Raw genomic sequence first — 21,567 nt, 5'->3', positions numbered from 1 at the left:
GCAGTTTGTTTATTTGTTCATTGTCACGAGTACCGAGGTACAGTGAAAGTATTTTTCCGCAAGCAGCTCAAAAGCAGTTCATTTAGTACATGAAAATAAAATTAAAATAAAATACATGATAGGGCAACACAAGGTTCACAATGTAAATATAGACACTGGCACCGGGTGAGGCATACAGGAGTGTAGTATTAATCAGGTCAGTCCATAAGAGGGTCGTTTAGGAGTCTGGTGACAGTGGGGAAGAAGCTGTTTTTGAGTCTGTTCGTGCGTGTTCTCAGACTTCTGTGTCTCCTGCCCGATGGAAGAAGTTGGAAGAGTGAGTAAGCCGGGTGGGAGGGATCTTTGATTATGCTGCCCGCTTTCCCCAGGTAGTGGGAGGTGTAGATGGAGTCAATGGATGGGAGGCAGGTTTGTGTGATGGACTGGGTGGTGTTCACCACTCTCTGAAGTTTCTTGCAGTCTTGAGCCGAGAAGTTGCCATACCAGGCTGTGATGCATCTGTAAAAGTTGGTAAGAGTCAATGTGGACATGGTAAATTTCCTTAGTTTCTTGAGGAAGTATAGGCGCTGTTGTGCTTTCTTGGTGGTAGCGTCGACGTGGGTGGACCAGGACAGGTATTTGGTGATGTGTACAATGAGGAATTGAAACTGTCAACCACTTCCACCTCGGCACCGTTGTTGCAGACAGATAATGGGAGATGGAGTGAGAGGGGTAATGGAAGAGAGAGAGAGCGTGAGAGATAATGGGAGATCGAAGGAGTGTGAGAGATAATGGTAGTTAAAGGGAGGGAGAGAGAGACAATGGGAGACAGAGAAAGAGAGAGAGAGACAGAGAGGTAATGGGAGATAGAGTGAGTGCGAGGGGTGATGGGAGAGAGAGAGAGAATGAGAGGAATAATGGGTGAACAAGAGTGAGAGATAATGGGAGCGAGGGAAAGAGAGAGAGATAATGGGAGATAGAGAGAGTGGGAGGGATAACGGGAGAGAGATAGAGAAAGAGAGGAATAATGGGAGATAGAGAATGAGAGATAATGGGAGCGAGAGAGAGAGATAATGGGAGATAGAGAGAGTGAGAGAGATAATTGGAGATCGGGAGAGTGAGGGAGATGGAGGAAAAAGAGATACAGGGAGAAAGCGAGTGTGAGACAGGAAAGGATGACAGCCGAGGACATCACAAGTGAAAGAGAGAGAAATTAAAGCAGGAGAGAGTAAACAAGATAGATGGAGGTGGAGAGAAGAAATTTAAAAAAGAGCGAGAAGGAGTGAAAGGAACTGTCTCCTGACACCTTGAGTGCCTGTGAAAGTTGGTTTCGACCTCCCACATTATGGGAGTCACCAGGCATTTGGTCAGGTGGGGCAGGGTTTAGATATATAACCGACTCGGATATATTGAGGAGCAGAGCATGACCTGATCCAGTGAGACGCAATGTCAACACTGACACTCCTCATTCTTGTACTGCCCATGTTGACTGCAAACCTCTCTCAGCAGTGTGGTAAGTGACTTTTCTTTTTTTTTATTCAAAAAAATATACTTTATTCATAAAATTTATCATAAGCATTACAGAAACATTTAAAATTGTCTTGACTGTACATTTCCATTAGAGTTACACATTGCCTTGACTTTCTTCCATTCGATTCAATTTTGATGATATTATACACATATCACTCTTTACATTACAATTCCTTGTTAAATATTTACATTGTCATGTTTGTTTTATACATTGGAGTGTTGGTGGCCCAGACCGAGGGGGGTTTACACTGTTACCCGCCCCTCGGTGTACATTTGCTGGAAAGACCTTACACAGTGGTCTTTCCCCATTGCGCCTTGGCGGCAGCTGCCCCAAGCTTGAGTGCGTCCCTCAGCACGTAGTCCTGGACCTTGGAATGTGCCAGTTTGCAACACTCGGTCGAGGCCAATTCTTTGCACTGGAAGATCAGCAAGTTTCGGGCAGACCAAAGAGCGTCTTTCACCGAGTTGATGACCTTCCAGCAGCAGTTGATATTTGTCTCGGTGTGTGTCCCTGGAAACAGTCTGTAGAGCACAGAGTCCTGTGTCACAGATCTGTTCGGGATGAACCTTGACAAATACCACTGCATCTCTCTCCAGACCTTCTTTGCAAAGGCACATTCCACAAGGAGGTGTGTGACCGTCTCATTTCCCCCACAGCCACTCCGAGGGCAGCGTGCATTAGCGCAGAGCCTTCGGGTGTGCATGAAGAATCTGACAGGGAGGGCCCTTCTCACCACCAGCCAAGCTAGGTCTTGGTGCTTGTTTGAAAGTTCTGGTGTTGAGGCGTTCTGCCAGATGACTCTGGCAGTCTGCTCAGGGAACCATCCAACGTCCTTCATGGTCTCCTTTTCCCCGAGGGCCTCGAGGACATTACGTGCTGACCACTGCTTCGTTGCCTTGTGGCCAAAGGTGTTTTTCTTCAAAAACTTTTCCACGAGGGACAGGAGGTACGGTATGGTCCAACTACTTGGAGCGTTCCGCGGCAATGAGGCCAGGCCCATCCTTCGTAACACCGGGGACAGGTAGAACCTCAGTATGTAGTGACACTTGGTGTTTGCATACTGGGGGTCCACGCACAGCTTGATGCAGCTGGACACAAAGGTGGCCAACAGGATGAGGGAGGCGAGTGACACTTCAGGCAGGTATGCAGGGTCACACATTGCAACGAGATGGAAGAATAGGATCAACACTTCATAGCAATCATTCAAAGAGAGGCACTTTTGCCTTGGACTGAGAATGTAATGGGTATAGTGGCCAACAATAAAATTTGATTTCAGAGAGTAGAGCACTGTCAGTCAGTATTGAGAGAGTGCTGCACTATCACAGGGTCAATACTGAGAGAATTCTGCATTGTCAGAGGGTCACTACTGAGGGAGTGCTGCACTGTCAGAGGGTCAGTACTGAGGGAGTGCTGCACTGTCAGAGGGTCAGTACTGAGGGAGTGCTGCACTGTCAGAGGGTCAGTACTGAGGGAGTGCTGCACTGTCAGAGGGTCAGTAATGAGGAAGTGCAGCACTGTCAGAGGGTCAGTACTGAGGGAGTGCTGCACTGTCCGTGGGTCAGTACTGAGGAAGCACTGCACTGTCAGAGGGTCAGTGCTGAGGGAATGCTGCACTGTCAGAGGGACAGCACTGAGAGAATGCTGCACTGTCAGAGGGTCAGTACTGAGGGAGTGCTGCACTGTCAGAGGGTCAGTACAGGGAGAGTTCTGCATTGTCAGAGGGTCAGTACTGAGGGAGTGCTGCACCATCACAGGGTCAATACTGAGAGAGTTCTGCATTGTCAGAGGGACAGTACTGAGGAAGCACTGCACTGTCAGAGGGTCAGTACTGAGGGAGTGCTGCACTGTCAGAGGGTCAGTACTGAGGGAGTGCTGCACTGTCAGAGGGTCAGTACTGAAAGTGTTCTGCATTGTCAGAGGTTCAGGGTTGAGGGAGTGCTGCACCATCACAGGGTCAATACTGAGAGAGTTCTATATTGTCAGAGGGTCAGTACTGAGGAAGCACTGCACTGTCAGAGGGTCAGTACTGAGGGAGTGCTGCACTGTCTGAGGGTCAGTACTGAGGGAGTGCAGCAGTGTTAGTGGGTCAGTACTAAGGGAGTGCTGCACTGTCAGAGGGTCAGTACTGAGGGAGTGCTGCACCGTCACAGGCCCAATACTGAGAGGGTTCTGCAGTGTCAGAGGGTCAGGTCTGAGGGAGTGCTGCACTGTCACGGGTTCAATACTGAGAGAGTTCTGCATTGTCAGAGGGACAGTACTGAGGAAGCACTGCACTGTCAGAGGGTCAGTACTGAGGGAGTGCTGCACTGTCAGAGGGTCAGGACTGAGAGAGTTCTGCAGTGTCAGAGGGTCAGTACTGAGGGAGTGCTGCACTGTCAGAGGGTCGGTACTGAGGGAGTGCTGCACTGTCAGAGGGTCAGTACTGAGGGAGTGCTGCACTGTCAGAAGGTCAGTACTGAAAGAGTTCTGCATTGTCAGAGGGTCAGGATTGAGGGAGTGCTGCACCGTCACAGGGTCAAAACTGAGAGAGTTCTGCATTGTCAGAGGGTCAGGACTGAGGGAGTGCTGCACTGTCAGAGGGTTAGTACTGAGGGAGTGCTGCACTGTCAGAGGGTCAGTACTGAGGGAGTGCTGCACTGTCAGAGGGTCAGTACTGAGGGAGTGCAGCACTGTTAGAGGGTCAGTACTAAGGGAATGCTGCACTGTCAGAGGGTCAGTACTGAGGGAGTGCTGCACCATCACAGGCCCAATACTGAGAGAGTTCTGCATTGTCAAGAGGGTCAGTACTGAGGGAGTGCTGCACCGTCACAGTCCCAATACTGAGAGAGTTCTGCATTGTCAGAGGTCAGTACTGAGGGAGTGCTGCACTGTCAGATGGTCAGTACTGAGGGAAAGCTGCACTGGCAGATGGTGAGTACTGAGGGAGTGCTGCACTGTTAGAGGGTCAGTACTGAGGGAGTGCAGCACTGTTAGAGGGTCAGTACTGAGGGAGTGCTGCACTGTCAGAGGGTCAGTCCTGAGGAAGTGCTGCACTGTCAGAGGGTCAGTACTGAGGGATGCTGCACTGTCAGATGGTCAGCACTGCGGGAGCACTGCACTGTCAGAGGGTCAGTACTGAGGGAGTGCTGCGCTGTCAGAGGGTCAGTACTGAGGGCTGCTGCACTGTCAGAGGGTCAGCACTGAGGGATGCTGCACTGTCAGAGGGTCAGTACTGAGGGAGCGTTGCACTGTCAGAGTGTCAGTACTGAGGGATGCTGCACTGTCAGACGGTCAGTACTGAGGGAGTGCTGCACTGTCAGAGGGTCAGTAATGAGGGATGCTGCACTTCAGAGGGTCAGTACTGAGGGATGCTGCACTGTCAGAGGGTCAGCACTGAGGGAGCGTTGCACTGTCAGAGGTTCTGTACTGAGGGATGCTGCACTGTCAGAGGGTCAGTACTGAGGGAGTGCAGCACCGCCAGAGGGTCAGTAATGAGGGATGCTGCACTGTCAGAGGGTCTGCACTGAGGGAGTGCACTACTGTCAGAGGGTCAGTAATGAGGGATGCTACACTGTCAAAGGGTCAGTAATGAGGGATGCTGCACTGTCAGAGGGTCAGTACTGAGGGATGCTGCACTGTCAGATGGTCAGCACTGCGGGAGCACTGCACTGTCAGAGGGTCAGTACTGAGGGAGTGCTGCGCTGTCAGAGGGTCAGTACTGAGGGCTGCTGCACTGTCAGAGGGTCAGCACTGAGGGATGCTGCACTGTCAGAGGGTCAGTACTGAGGGAGCGTTGCACTGTCAGAGGGTCAGTACTCTGGGAGTGCTGCACTGTCAGAGGGTCAGTAATGAGGGATGCTGCACTTCAGAGGGTCAGTACTGAGGGATGCTGCACTGTCAGAGGGTCAGCACTGAGGGAGCGTTGCACTGTCAGAGGTTCTGTACTGAGGGATGCTGCACTGTCAGAGGGTCAGTACTGAGGGAGTGCAGCACCGCCAGAGGGTCAGTAATGAGGGATGCTGCACTGTCAGAGGGTCTGTACTGAGGGAGTGCACTACATTCAGAGGGTCAGTAATGAGGGATGCTACACTGTCAGAGGGTCAGTAATGAGGGATGCTGCACTGTCAGAGGGTCAGTAATGAGGGATGCTGCACTGTCAGAGGGTCTGTACTGAGGGAGTGCTGCACTGTCACAGGGTCAGTACTGAGGGTGTGCTGCACTGTCAGAGGGTCAGTACTGAGGGAGTGCTGCACCGTCAGAGGGTCTGTACTGAGGGAGTGCACTACTGTCAGAGGGTCAGTAATGAGGGATGCTACACTGTCAGAGGGTCAGTAATGAGGGATGCTGCACTGTCAGAGGGACTGTACTGAGGGAGTGCTGCACTGTCACAGGGTCAGTACTGAGAGAGTGCTGCACTGTCAGAGGGTCAGTACTGAGGGAGTGCTGCACTGTCAGAGGGTCAGTACTGAGGGAGTGCTGCACTGTCGGAGGGTCAGTACTGAGGGATGCTGCACTGCCAGAGGGTCAGTACTGAGGGATGCTGCACTGTCAGAGGGTCAGCACTGAGGGAGTGCAGCACCGCCAGAGGGTCAGTAATGAGGGATGCTGCACTGTCAGAGGGTCTGTACTGAGGGATGCTGCACTGTCAGAGGGTCAGTACTGAGGGAGTGCAGCACCGCCAGAGGGTCAGTAATGAGGGATGCTGCACTGTCAGAGGGTCTGTACTGAGGGAGTGCACTACTGTCAGAGGGTCAGTAATGAGGGATGCTACACTGTCAGAGGGTCAGTAATGAGGGATGCTGCACTGTCAGAGGGTCAGTACTGAGGGATGCTGCACTGTCAGATGGTCAGCACTGCGGGAGCACTGCACTGTCAGAGGGTCAGTACTGAGGGAGTGCTGCGCTGTCAGAGGGTCAGTACTGAGGGCTGCTGCACTGTCAGAGGGTCAGCACTGAGGGATGCTGCACTGTCAGAGGGTCAGTACTGAGGGAGCGTTGCACTGTCAGAGTGTCAGTACTGAGGGATGCTGCACTTCAGAGGGTCAGTACTGAGGGATGCTGCACTGTCAGAGGGTCAGCACTGAGGGAGCGTTGCACTGTCAGAGGTTCTGTACTGAGGGATGCTGCACTGTCAGAGGGTCAGTACTGAGGGAGTGCAGCACCGCCAGAGGGTCAGTAATGAGGGATGCTGCACTGTCAGAGGGTCTGTACTGAGGGAGTGCACTACTGTCAGAGGGTCAGTAATGAGGGATGCTACACTGTCAGAGGGTCAGTAATGAGGGATGCTGCACTGTCAGAGGGTCAGTAATGAGGGATGCTGCACTGTCAGAGGGTCTGTACTGAGGGAGTGCTGCACTGTCACAGGGTCAGTACTGAGGGTGTGCTGCACTGTCAGAGGGTCAGTACTGAGGGAGCGCTGCACCGTCAGAGGGTCTGTACTGAGGGAGTGCACTACTGTCAGAGGGTCAGTAATGAGGGATGCTACACTGTCAGAGGGTCAGTAATGAGGGATGCTGCACTGTCAGAGGGTCTGTACTGAGGGAGTGCTGCACTGTCACAGGGTCAGTGCTGAGGGAGTGCTGCACTGTCAGAGGGTCAGTACTGAGGGAGTGCTGCACTGTCAGAGGGTCTGTACTGAGGGAGTGCTGCACTGTCAGAGGGTCAGTACTGAGGGATGCAGCACTGTCAGAGGGTCGGTACTGAGGGAGTGCTGCACTGTCAGAGGGTCAGTACTGAGGGATGCTGCACTGTCAGAGGGTCAGTACTGAGGGAGTGCTGCACTGTCAGAGGGTCAGTACTGAGGGATGCTGCACTGTCAGAGGGTCAGTACTGAGGGATGCTGCACTGTCAGAGGGTCAGTACTGAGGGAGCGTTGCACTGTCAGAGGGTCAGTACTGAGAGAGTGCTGCACTGTCAGAGGGTCAGTACTGAGGGAGTGTTGCACTGTCAGTGTGTCAGTACTGAGGGAGTGCTGCACTGTCAGAGGGTCAGTATTGAGGGAGTGTTGCACTGTCAGAGGGTCAGTCCTGAGGGAGTGCTGCACTGTCAGAGGGTCAGTTCTGAGGGAGTGCTGCACTGTCAGAGGGTCAGTACTGAGGGAGTGCTGCACTGTCAGAGGGTCAGTACTGAGGGATGCTGCACTGCCAGAGGGTCAGTACTGAGGGAGTGCTGCACTGTCAGAGGTCAGTACTGAGGGATGCTGCACTGTCAGAGGGTCAGTACTGAGGGAGTGCTGCACTGTCAGAGGGTCAGTACGGAGGGATGCTGCACTGTCAGAGGGTCAGTACTGAGTGATGCTGCACTGTCAGAGGGTCAGTACTGAGGGATGCTGCACTGTCAGAGGGTCAGTACTGAGCGAGTGCTGCACTGTCAGAGGGTCAGTACTGAGGGATGCTGCACTGTCAGAGGGTCAGTACTGAGGGAGTGCTGCACTGTCAGAGGGTCAGTACTGAGGGATGCTGCACTGTCAGAGGGTCAGTACTGAGCGAGTGCTGCACTGTCAGAGGGTCAGTACTGAGGGATGCTGCACTGTCAGAGGGTCAGTACTGAGGGATGCTGCACTGTCAGAGGGTCAGTACTGAGCGAGTGCTGCACTGTCAGAGGGTCAGTACTGAGGGATGCTGCACTGTCAGAGGGTCAGTACTGAGCGAGTGCTGCACTGTCAGATCGCCTCTTCCCTCTCAGTTGGAATTTGATGACCCAATAATGAGCGTTTTGAAAAAAACCTCGTGGTGTCCTGAACAAATGTCACAAAAACTGTTGCTCTTGTTGAATGTCAATATTGGGTTTTGGGGATCTTGGTGTGTGGGAATTGGTTGTTGTGTTTTCTATGCAACAGCAGGGAATTCACTCGAAAACGTATTTCATTGCCTGCAAAGTTCCTTGAGGCATCTGGTGGTCAGGAATGTTGTTGTAGTAATGCCAACTGTTTTTGGCTAGTCTCTCACTCTGATTTGAATTCCCTCAGCCCTGGGATCATTGCAGTAAATCTCCTCCCCATTCCTTCCCAGGCTTTCACAGTATTCCTCACAGCTTCTGCGATTGTGAGCAAGGTTGCCTTGAGATGGGAGTTAAGAGCTGTGTGGTGATAGAGCAGTGAACCAGGGTGTCTCGGTGGATGCACTCCCTGTGGAATTCTGGCATTGGAATGGTGTGGGAAAGACATGTTTTGCAGGAATGGCGGAGGATGATCCTTTGATTGCGGAGTCTGGTGGGTTGAAAGGTGAGGACAAGGGGGTCCATGCAATTATTCTGGGGGTGTTGGTTATTAACTTGAGGAAGCCAGCGGTGGAGGAACAAGGATTTATTGAACCAAGTACAATACTCCGCTCACGGCAGTAACTCTCTCCACAACTCCAAGTCCTGCTTGGGCCGGTTTTAATGTGTAGGTCTTTAACCAGCTCCAGCTGGGTGGCCTCCACCCCCTCCCTCGGAATGCATACTCCATGAGTCCCATGGGGAGATCGATATTGGTTTTCCCGTGGTCCTAATGGGGGTTATGCCTGAGGGGAGGGTGGGGCTGAGGGCTGATGTGCAGGTGGTGTGTCGGGCTCGGTGTACTTACACTGTCAACCAGAGTAAGATCAATGTAAATTTGCCATCGCCCCAGATGACCATACTCTGCTTTTCCCTTTGAGGGGGGAGAGCTGACTGGTGGTGATTTAACCTGAGGATCACCACACCTCAGACGAGGGATAAGGTTGAGAAGGCCGGGCTTTCGTGAATAACCTTAGCCGGTACGGAAATTGAACCCGCGCTGCTGGCCTCGCTCTGCATCACGAACCAGGGGCGTCATTCTCCGCCGGCGGGAGTCTCCGTTTTGCCGGCGCCCAGGGGTTTCCCGACGGCGTGGGGCTGCCCCACAATGGGAAACCCCATTGACCGGCCGGTGTTACGGAGACTCCCGCCGGCCGGTCGGGACAGAAATGTGGCGGGCGGGTAGGAGAATTTCGCTCCAGCTGTCTAGTCAAGTGAGCTAAACTGGCCCTCAGCAACCAGAGTGTGTGTGTGTGTGTGTGGTGGGGGAGGTGATGGGGTGGTATCTCGGTTGAAGAAAAAGGCCGACATGCAAGAAGTGCCGTCTTGGAAAGAGGCATCATCGGTACAGATGCGACGGAGATGGAGAAACCAGGAGAATGGGATGGAGTCCTTAAAGGAAGTGGGGTGTGAGGAGCTGTAGTCCAGGTAACTGTGGGAATTTGTGGGTTTGTAATGAATATTGGTGGTCAGTCAATCAGTGGAAATTGAGGCAAGAGGTGAAGGAAGGGAAGTGCTGGAGATGGACCATGTGGAAGTGGGAGAGGGGTGGAAATTGGAAGCCAGATTAATAAATCTTTCTAGGTCCGGGCAAGAGAATGAGGTGGCACCGATACAGCCTTCATTGTAACGGATAAAGACTTGGTGGGAGGGGGCCAGAGTAAGACCGGGACGAGAAGTGTTCCACATATCCCACAAAAAGACAGGGATAACTGGCGCCCATGGCTACCCATAGCCATACATTTTATTTGGAGGAAGTGAGACAAGTTCAAGGAGAATTTGTTGAGTGACAGAACAAGTTTAGCCAGGCTGAGGGGAGTGATATGGAAATGGAAAAATGAAATGAAAATCGCTTATTGTCACAAGTAGGCTTCAAATGAAGTTACTGTGAAAAGCCCCTAGTCACCATATTCCAGCACCTGTTCAGGGAGGCTGGTACGGGAATTGAACCGTGCTGCTGGCCTGCCTTGGTCTGCTTTCAAAGCCAGCGATTTAGCCATGTGCTAAACCAGCCCCTGGATTAGATAAGGGATTGTTCAGGCCTCTGTTCACGCGCTGTGTGAAAGCAAAATTTAGGAACAATTGAACACCGGCCCTGGTGGTGTTGGGGGGGGGGGGATACCACCCCCACCTCGTGCGTTGGCACAGAAATACTGGGTTAAAAAAATGGAGGAGTCAAGATGGAGGAGAGAGTTCATATTCTGAAGTTATTAAACCCAGTGTTAAGTCCGGAGGCTGTTTAATGTCTACCCTTTAAGTCGCTATCAGCACCTTACTTTAGTCTTCAATGCTGCCATTAAAACTTCCTTTACCGTGTGCCCATGGCATCTTTGTCAAATCTCTCCTGAGCTGCCACCTAGTCCTGATCTTCCACTTTGCTCTACCTGCTCCATCCTCTCTTAACCCTTGGAACACCCACCAAACTCCCCCCCTCCCCCCCCCCCCTCTCTTCAGCTCTGAGGAAGAGTTGTCCGGACTCGAAACGTTAACTGTTTCTCTCGCCACAGATGCTGCCGGGCCTGCTGGGTTTCCCCAACATTTCTTGTTTTTAGTTCATATTTTCCAACATTTGGCCATCTTACCTTTACTAGTGGGCTCAGCATTCATCAGTGTGTCGATCACTCAGTCCTACCCCCACCTCCCTGGCAGTCAGCCCAGTGCAGGGGAGAGATATTCCTGGATTGTGCTGGAGCAGAACATTAGATCACACAATGGGGGAGGGAGGTGTTGAACCTACACAATGTCCTGGACCTTGCTGGAGCAGCCATGGGGATGAATGATTGCATGGGCATTGGAGTAGGGGTGTCAGGAAGTCTCACTCCAGCTGTACAGGGCTTTGGTGAGAAGGGACCTGGAGTAGGGTGTACAGTTTTGATCCCCCCCACCCCCCCACCCCCACCCCTTACCCGCAGGAGGATATACTTACCTTAAAAGTCCATGTGGAAGGGTGGGGGTTGGGGTTTTGGGAGGTCAATGAACACTCACTAGACTACTTCCTGGCTGAGGGGATGTTTCTATGGAGGGGGAAGATTGTGTCCACTGGGCCTATACTGACTGGAATTTCAAAAAATTGGAGGCCATTTCATTTGAAACTTTCACGTTCTCAGAAGACTTTGAAAGGGATGCCTCTGACAGGTTATTCCATCATCTCAAGCCCCCCCACCATTTACTGGCTGGAGAGTCTCGAACGGAGTGGGAGGAGGGGTGATGAGGGGGTAGGGCCACAGTCTCGGGATATTTGGTTGGCCATTTTGGACTGAGATGAGGAGGCGGTTCCTCACTCGTAGGGGGTGGGGTTTGAATCTTTGGAATTCTCCACCCCAGAGGGTTGTGCAGACTCTGTCAATGAATATATTCAGGACTGAGATTGATCGTTCTCTGGGTGCTGAGGGTAAAGTGGACATGAGGTAGAAAGTCAACCTTGATTGAATGGGGGGAGCAGGTTGAAGGGACCGAACCGTCGCCTCCTGCTCCTTTTTTTTGTGGTCATCGCTTGTCGGGTGCCTTGTTGGAGACCCACCCTCATCTGAGGGTGGACTGTGCTATGAATGGACTGACTTAAATCTCAGACCATTGCCCGAGAGCTGGTCAGGTAGTTAGCAACAGGGGGGTGGAGGGCCACGGAAGGAACTGAAGATGGTGGCTCGAGTCTTCACAATATTTCTAATATGCTTAAGCAGCAGACCTAACTTGCTTCCGCGGATTTAGCTAACTCTCAGACGGGACAGCCTCAGGAAACATTGGCGGACTCTGGGGAACGAGAGACCACTTCTCCGAGCCTGACCTCGGGGTTCAAGTTGCGGGATCGTGGGAAAGATGGTGGGCAAGGTTGTGCGGGAAGGGGTTACCAGAACAATGTCAGAACTGATCGGTTATCAGGATAGTCTGAACATGCCCGGCTCCGTTACAGCCGTGAACAGTCTGAGTAAAGATGGTTTCTAGCCATTAAGCACATTGCGATGGCAAAAGATGCTGTAGAAATGACAGGCTTCCCTTTCTTTCAGGAACTCCAGTCCAGGGGCGCAGCCTAATCACCTCCTTCCTCCGAGCAATGCTGAGGTCCATGGAGGAGACACTCCCAGAACCCAGTGCACTCATCGCTCTACAGTTGGCAAGTCAGCACGACCGGGCCAGAGAGGAGCAGATACTGGGACAGCTGAAAGAGAATGTAATAAAGAATGGTAGGAAGGCGTGTGCGTGAGTGTTTCTTTTTCTTCATCTTTCCTGGGATGTGGGCTTCACTGGCCAGGCCAGAATCTGTTGCTGTTGAGCTGAGTGCGTGGCAGGTAATGGGTTTTTACAACAACCGACACAGGTTTCAAGGACGTCAATTTTTTATTGAATTCAAATTTCATCATCTGCCGTGGCAGGATTCAAACCTGCATTACCCTGCGTCTCTGGAATACTAATCCAGTGACAATACCATTATGCCACCACGTGCATGTGTCTGTCTGTGAAAGTGCGAGTCAGTGTAAGAGTTTCTGTGTATGTAATTGGTTGAGTTCGAGTGAGTGTGAGAGTGTTTTGTAGTATGTGTCATGTGTAAAAGTGTCTGTCTGTGTAATTGCTTGACTGTGTGTGTGAGAGAGTGTGTGTGAGTACATGAGTAAGTGTGTGTGAATGTGAATTTGTGTATGCATGTGTTTGAGTGTGCATCTGTGAATGTGTGTGTATGTGTGTAAGTGATTTAGTTTGTAGTGTGTGGGAGTGTATTTGAGTGTATGAGTGAGTTTCTGTGTGTATGTAAGTTTGTATATCAATGTGTAAATGTGTGAATAAGTAATGCATGTGAGTCAGTGTCTAAGTGTGCGTGTGTCAGTATGTGCGTATAAGAGTGTGCGTGTAAGCTTGTGAGTGTGAATGCATGCAGTATGTGTGTCAGTTCATAAGCCTGTGTGTCAGTGTGTAAGTGTGTATGCATGTGGTGCACAAGTGTATGTGTGTGATTGTGATTTGGGCATGGGTGTATGCGTGTGTGTGTGTAAATGTGAGTCAGTGTGTATGGGTATGTGTGTGAGTGTGCACATGCGAGTGTCAGTGTGTATGAAATGAAATGAAAATCGCTTATTGTCACAAGTAGGCTTCAAATGAAGTTACTGAGGAAAGCCCCTAGAAGCCACATTCCGGCGCCTGTTCAGGTGCTGGTACGGCAATTGAACCGTGCTGCTGGCCTGCCTTGGTCTGCTTTGAAAGCCAGCGATTTAGCCCTGTGCTAAACTAGCCCCTTGTGTGTGAGTGTGTAAGTGTGTGTGTATGTAGCCTGTGTGAGTGCAAGTGTGTGAGTGTAGTTCGTGTGGGTGTAGTTTTACGACACCCTGGGCAAGTGGGCAGTCAAATCTATCCCCAGAGACCCCGGAGCTCCAGAAGTAAATTAACCAATAATTCGTATTTTCCGAAGATCATTAACCCCTTGACTGCTCCAATCAGTTACAGACAACAGATTTATAAGTAAAACATGAACAAACATTATCAATAAAAAGGAGAAAAGATGAACCTAGAAGGAAATAATAGGATAACCGTCTACCAGACTACCCGATCCCAAGACCTCATGCCACCCTCTACCCAGACACACACAAGACACAAGGTATGGGTTGGCGAGGAATGAAATAAAATAGGAATTAAAGGGGTGGGTCTGAGATGAGTCTTTACTACTGTGGTTGCAGTCTCTGGGAAATAGATTTACTCGAGAGGTTCAGGTTGGTGCAATTCTTTCCTTCGTCCATCAGATGATGTTTCACCTAAGAATTCCAGGTCGGTGCGATTCCTCTCTTTAGCTAAATCTGGGGCGTTCAGATCAGTGCAGTTCCTGTCATCGGCCAGCGGATGGTGTTGTACACAGGATGCTCAGGTTGGTGTACTTCTGCCTTTCTACCACTAGATGGAGCTTTCACCTCCCTGTGAGAACAATGCAGCTCTGATCCTGGAGTTTCGCAGTTTTTCTTTAGTGGCCTGATTCCTGTATATGACTCTGGCGGCTTTATCACAAATGCTCCCACTTTAAGCCTTAATTCCTTTGCTCTTCCCAGAGCCTGACACACACAGTTTAAAGGTTACTGATCTTTGGGAAAACTTGTATTTTCAACTCCAGATCTCTTTCCCAGTCCTGTTGGCGGTATGTGTCCCTTTAAACAGGAAAGTCTTCACATATTTTGCTAGGGTGCTTTTTAAAATCGTACAGCAGAGAGAGAGAGCGAGAAGGAGAGAGGCAGTCCTCAGGATGCTTGCTCGCTGGCTACCCACACAGAACTGAACTAAAAATAACACTCTCCAGAAGACCCACTTCCTTCCCTGAAAGTGACTGACTGGCATCAACCAACCACAGGCCCCAGGAGGAGGACATTGAAAATTCCACTTACACCGATTGGCTGCTTGTCAAGTTTATCAAACGACATCACAGATTCTGCCACAGAACCTAAAGGGGATGTTTTCGGACCAGTCCATCTGCAAAGGGATTTTTCCCAGTGTCCAAAGACGACAATTTAAACAGAAATTCCATGGGTGCAGTAACTTGGTAGCAGCTACCCTGAAGAAGGTCAATTAGAACAGACAGCAGGGCGGGCATTAAAAGAGAACGCAGGACAGACAGACAATATCCTAACAGTAGTATGTGTCTAAGTGTGTGTGAAGTGTGCCAGTCTGTGATTGTATGTAAGTCTGTGTGTGTATATAGTGTGTGTGAAAGTGTGTGTCGGTGTATGTGTGTATAGTGTGTGTTTAAGTGTGAGTCAATTTGTGTGTGAGTATGAATGTGACTGAGTGTGTTTTTGTGAGTGTGTGTGTTGTTGCGATCCTGGACCAGACCCCAACAGTTGCTAGGATATCAGACAGAAACTCAATATTTTATTTATTTATAAAACTGTGAGGATAGGATACTTCACACCAAGAGTGACTCCTCGCACACATTGGGATATGGTACATTAAAATAAACTTTATTGCTAACATAGGATTAAAATAACTTTAACATCGTACAAGAAAATAGCTTACAATTACCAGTCAAACAATGCTTAACAATGACAATGAAACACTAACTCGTAATTGCTATCTTTTATCTCCACTCAGGCAAAACCCATCTCAGGTCAAAATCCACTTTTAAATCCAGATAGCAGACCCAGGAGTACTTGCTTTATTGATATGTCTTGGATAAACTGTTTTGAGAAAGAGAGATCCTTCAGAAACTAGCTTGCAGATTCTTGCCTGTGTCAAGCTACTATTTAGCTTTCCAGCATTTGGCAAAAAAATGTTTATTCACATCTAATCTAAACTGAACTGAAACTCAACACCTGACTCCTACCATTAACTATATCCATAAGACCATAAGACCATAAGACATAGGAGTGGAAGTAAGGCCATTCGGCCCATCGAGTCCACTCCACCAATCAATCATGGCTGATTTCAACTCCATTTACCCGCTCTCTCTCCATAGCCCTTAATTCCTCGAGAAATCAAGAATTTATCAACTTCTGTCTTAAAGACACTCAACGTCCCGGCCTCCACCGCCCTCTGTGGCAACGAATTCCACAGACCCACCACTCTCTGGCTGAAGAAATATCTCCTCATCTCTGTTCTAAAGTGACTCCCTTTTATTCTAAGGCTGTGCCCCCGGGTCCTAGTCTCCCCTGTTAATGGAAACAACTTCCCTACATCCACCCTATCTAAGCCATTCATTATCTTGTAAGTTTCTATTAGATCTCCCCTCAACCTCCTAAACTGCAATGAATATAATCCCAGGATCCCCAGACGTTCATCGTATGTTAGGCCTACCATTCCTGGGATCATCCGTGTGAATCTCCGCTGGACCCGCTCCAGTGCCAGTATGTCCTTCCTGAGGTGTGGGGCCCAAAATTGCTCACAGTATTCTAAATGGGGCCTGACTAATGCTTTATAAAGCTTCAGAAGTACATCCCTGCTTTTATATTCCAAGCCTCTTGAGATGAATGACAACATTGCATTTGCTTTCTTAATTACGGACTCAACCTGCAAGTTTACCTTTAGAGAATCCTGGACTAGGACTCCCAAGTCCCTTTGCACTTCAGCATTATGAATTTTGTCACCATTTAGAAAATAGTCCACGCCTCTATTCTTTTTTCCAAAGTGCAAGACCTCGCATATCATCTTACTAAGGCCAAATTATCTACTCCCAGTGAACCTTGTCACAGAAATAAAACTCTGTTAGCCCTACATTAGGTAAACAATATACATGGTTAGAATAAATGATGGTTTCCATTTTTTTATGCTTTAATTGCACCTCTGGAGCCGCTAAGTCTTTCAAACCAGGATTTTTAAAACCATTACCGCACCAGATACATGTAACACAATATATATCTGAAATTCCTACATTCTTCACAGTATGTGTGTGTCAGTGTGTTTAACAAATATTCCCTCCTTTTGAATTCTCTCTTTCTCTGGATAAGAACCCCAGTGAGTTTTTTTTAAATGCTCTGCTTACCCCCTGTTACAAGGTTCAATGATTTCTGCATCTGTAACCCCAATACTTCTGTCCTGAGTAGCTGAGTAGAATCTCTGGCAGCAGCACACCCCTCCCCGATTAACTCAATGCATTCCATGCTTGATTTGAGCAGGAAACCCTCAAACCGTTGTCAATTACCCCAGTAGCCTCGGGCACACCCATACCTACCATCACAGCTTCCGAAGTCAGATTGGCCTTCTTGAAAGTGAACCCTCGGAAAGCGATGGGTCCTGACAGGGTCCCTGGTCGTGCACTCAGATCCTGCGTGGACCAACTGGCAGATGAGTTTGCGGACATCGTCAACCTCTCCTTACTCTTTTCCGAGGTTCCCACCTGCTTCAAGAAGACCACCATCATATCTGTGCCAAAGAAGAACCAGGTAACATGTCTCAATGATACCGTCCGGTGGCCTTGACATTTATCGTTATGAAGTGCTTTAAGAGGTTGGTCATGAGACACATCAACTCCATCCTCCCATAATGCCTTGATCCACTGCAATTCGCATACCGCTGCAACCTGTCAACAGGAGATGCCATCTCCCTGGCCCTACACTCACCCCTGGAGCATCTCATTAACAAGGACTCCTCCACCAGACTCCTGTTCGTTGACTACAACTCCGCCTTCAACACCATAATCCCACCCAAGCTCATATCCAAAGCTCCAAAACCTAGGACTTGGCTTCTCCCTCTGCAACTAGATCCTCGACTTCCTGATCTATAGACCACAATCAGTAAGGATTGTCCCATTTCCAACACCTCCTTCACAGTAGTCCTCAATACTGGGGCCCCGCAAGTCTGCATTATTAGCCCTCCACTACACTCCCTATACACACACGGCTGCATGGCAAAATGTAGCTCCAACTCCATCGACAAGTTTGCTGATGACACGATTGTACTGGGTCGGATCCTGAACAACTATGAGTCAGAGTACAGGGGGGAAATAGAGAACCAAGTGGAGTGGTATAATGACAACAATCTCTCCCTCATTGTCAGCAAAACTAAGGACTTGTCATTGACTTCAGGAAGCAAAGTATCGTACACACCCCTGTCTGCATCAATGGTGCCGAGGTGGAGATGGTTGACAGCTTCAAATTCCTAGGTGTGCACATCACCAACAATCTGTCCTGGTCCACCCATGCCAATGTTGCGACCAAGAAAGCACAACAGCACCTATACTTCCTCAAGAAACTACGGCAATTGGCATGTCCAAATTGATTCTTACCAATTTTTACAGATGCACATAGAAAGCATCCTATCTGACTGTATCGCAGTGTGGTATGGCAACTGCTCGGCCCAAGACCTTAAGAACCTACAGAGAGTCGTGAACACGGCCCAGTCCATCACGCAAACCCAACTCCCATCCATTGACTCTGTCCACACCTCCCGCTGCCTGGGGAAAGCGGGCAGCATAATAGAAGACCCCTCCCAACTGCCTCATTCACTCTTCCAACTTCTTCCACCAAGCAGGAGATACAAAAGTCTAAGAACACGCACAAACATATTCAAAAGCAGCTTCTTCCCCACTGTAACCAGACTCCTGAATGACCCTCTTATGGAGTGAACTGAATTCTCCACACATCTTCTCTACTGAGTAGTCCACTCCATATGCTCACCTGATGCCTGTGTCTATGTATTTACATTGTGTATTTATGTATATGTGTATGTTTACATTGTGTGTTTCTGTATTTATGTGCTTTTTCATGCATGGAATGATCTGTCTGGACTGTACATCGAACAATACCTTTAATTGCACCTCGGTACACGTGACAATAACAGCAAATCCAAATCTTCTGATTTCCCCACGAGTGTGCGGCACCTATACTTTCCCTACCAAATGGCATTCACCAATTAGTGATTGTACCACACAGAGGGCCACTCAGCCCATTCACTACATTCTGGCTCTTTCACGGAACAGTCCAGTTTACCCATTTCCAAACCTCCTTCCCCTTTGCCTCTACAATTTGAAATATTGATCCCATTCTCTTTTGGAAGCAGCCATCAACTCTGCCTCCACTGCATTCTGAGGGAGTGCGTTCTCAATCTTCGCTGCTCACTTTGTGAAAACCCTTTCAGCACTTGCCTCCTCAGTTTCATCACCTTCCGGAGTGAGTTGTGCTCCTGACGGGATTGTTAAAGTTTCCGTATCTTCTCTCCCACTTGGGGACAGGTACCGAATTCTCTCCTGGGGCTGCTGCTTGGCACATGATGGCTCTCCTGTCCTCCTGTAACGATCCGCTCAACCTGGTGGTTGGAGACCAGCGGGTGAACCTGGTGGCGTTGCTTACGGAAAAGCTTGAGATGGACATCGCTCATATGGGTGAGTAATTGGACTCTGATTTAGATCATCATTAATGTCCTGGGAATGGAGTAAAGAGAGGCTGGGGTAGGGGTGGGGGGGGGGGGGAGAGGGGGAGTTTGTGACAAATGGAGAGGAAGGGGGGTGGTGGATGGGTGGAGGATGTGAGGGACAGAGATGTGCCCGGGATGCTCAGAGCGTGACCTTTCACCATCGGGGACATGGGCAGAAAAGGTCAAACCCTGCCTCTGGTCAGAGAGTGGCAAATGTTTGGCTCCCAGTTGGGACCTAGAGGCAATCATACAAAGGTGGAAGGACAGAAACAATGGAGACCACAACAGATGTAAAGAGGACATGTGCCGACTGGTGGGTTTTAAAAAATGTATTTGTTCACTGGACGGACACTGTTCACAAAGCCACCTAGGCTTTGGTGGCTAGGCGACCATTTGCTGCCCATCCCTAATTGATCCTTGTGGAAGTGGTGGTAAGCTGTCATCTTGTACCACTGCAGTTCATGAGGTGTAGGTAGGGAGTTCCAGAATTTTGACCCCATGGCAGTGAAGGAATAGCCAATATATTTCCAAGTCAGGGTGGTGAGTGACTTCGAGAGAACCTCCAGGAAGTTGGGTTCCCAGGTATTTGCTTCCCTTATTCTTCCAGATTGTAGTCGTCGTGGGTTTGGAAGGTGCTGACTAAGGAGCCTTGGTGAATTGCTACAGTGCATCTTGTAGATGGTGCACACGGCTGCTACTGTTCGTCAGTGCTGGAGCGAGTGCATGTTTGTGGAAGGAATGCCAATCAAGCAGGCTGCTTTGTCCTGGATGGTGTTGGGGTTCTTGAGTGTTGTTGGAGCTGCACTCATCCAGGAAAGTGGAGAATATTCCATTACACTCCTGACGTGTGCCTTGTGGACAGGTTTTGGGGAGTCAGGAGGTGAAATTCTCAAACAGTAAAGCAGGAACGGATAGATTTTGACAGGAAGGATGACAAGAGACAACAGGAGCTGCAATTTCAAAGGTGGAGTGGAGAGAACTGGGTTGATAGAGAAGCGTTTGTAGGAGGCAGGACAGGTTATTGAGTAGAAGAGTATAAGATGGATTTTCTAACTTATGTTATCCTTTTTAATCTGTACATATCATTAAAGATAGAGGTGTGATGAAGGTGTAGTGTATCATAGTTCATCTTCTTTTGTTTAAAAAAGATTTTATCCTTTTGTTAAAAGTTGATCAGTAGTCCTGCGACCCTGTTCATCCATGGGTGAGATCTTTGGGCTCTTCACACCGGTGAGATATCCTGGTCACGCCGACGGCCCACCCCCGCCATGGGTTTCCAGGCAGCTTGGGGTGGAATCAATGGGAAATCACAATGAAAGCAGCGGGACCAGAACACCCTGCCACTGGCCAATGGCGGGCCACGGAGAAACATGCTACTGGAAGGCAAGAGAACTCCGTCCCTTTTCTGAAAAACAAAAAATAAACATAGATTAAGATCCACTGAGTCGGGGTTCTGCTCTGGGAAACGATCGCCCAGTAGTGACGTCGGCTGGGATTGTAACATTCACCAGACAGATTCCGGGGATGAGCTGATTTTGTGATTGTAGAATGGACCAACATTCTCCACAGTTTAGAAGAATGAGAGCTGATCCCATTGAAAAAGAGGAAATTCTCAGGGGATTGCACAAGGTTGATGCTGAGGAGCTGGTTCCTTAAGCCCCCCCCCCCCCCTCCAACCACTACCCCACCCCCAACCCTTCGCCCACTCCACCCTCCTGTCTGGAGAGTCTCTCAAACACGGGGTCACAATCTGAGGATTTGGGTGTGGCCATTTTGGATGGAGATGAGGAGGAATTTCTTCATTCGAAGTGGTGGTAAATTATTTGAATTCTCTACCACAGAGGGTTGTGGGTTCTCAATCTCTGAGTATATTCACGCTTGAGTTCAGAAGGTTGTTGGGCACCAAGGGAATCGAAGGAGAGGGCAGGAGGAAGTTGAGGTAGTTGACCAGACATCTTATTCCATGGGGGAACAAGTTCAAGGGGCTGAAGGGCCTCCTCCTGTTCCTATGCCCTTTTTCTTGACAAGCCATTCTAGGATTCTATAGGAATGTGTCAAATCCTCTCTAGCTCACTCCTGTGAATGCATTAGTAAAGTTATTATCAAGGGTGTTGAGATTGGAATTTATTGAATGCACCCGATTGGGTAAAGTTTGTGAGAGTGGGTCATCGTTGTTCTCGATTAGCTAATGCCACAACCTCAAACACATTCCCCATTCCCTTTTCCACCCCGTCTCAGGTCAATGGGCGGAATGGTAGCACAGTAGTTCGCACTGTTGCTTCGCAGCTCCAGGGTCCCAGGTTCGATTCCTGGCTTGGGTCACGGTCTGTGTGCAGTCTGCACGTTCTCCCTGTGTTTACGTAGGTTTCCTCCGGGTGCTCCGGTTTCCTCAAAGATGTGCAGGTTAGATGGATTGGCCGTGCTAAATTACCCTTAGTGTCCATAAATGTTAGGTAGGGTTGCTGGGATGGGATAGAGGTATGGTCTTAAGTGGGGTGCTCTTTCCAA

General features: G+C 49.5%; 1 protein-coding gene across 1 annotated transcript in view; it reads left to right on the top strand.

Moving 5' to 3' along the window:
* The first annotated feature begins 1,399 nt into the window (after nt 1–1,399).
* Nucleotides 1,400–21,567, top strand: part of LOC140386581 (cobalamin binding intrinsic factor-like) — a 94,938-nt gene continuing 74,770 nt past the window's right edge. Inside the window, exons 1-3 of the mRNA XM_072469026.1 lie at nt 1,400–1,492; nt 12,249–12,425; nt 18,878–19,027. Of these exons, the coding sequence (XP_072325127.1) occupies nt 1,426–1,492; nt 12,249–12,425; nt 18,878–19,027 (394 nt within the window). The 5' untranslated portion in view covers nt 1,400–1,425. The remainder of the gene's footprint in view (nt 1,493–12,248; nt 12,426–18,877; nt 19,028–21,567) is intronic.

Source organism: Scyliorhinus torazame, chromosome 12 (genome assembly GCF_047496885.1).
Source record: "Scyliorhinus torazame isolate Kashiwa2021f chromosome 12, sScyTor2.1, whole genome shotgun sequence".
Taxonomy (NCBI): domain Eukaryota; kingdom Metazoa; phylum Chordata; class Chondrichthyes; order Carcharhiniformes; family Scyliorhinidae; genus Scyliorhinus; species Scyliorhinus torazame.
This window is presented reverse-complemented; position numbering and strand designations above follow the sequence as displayed.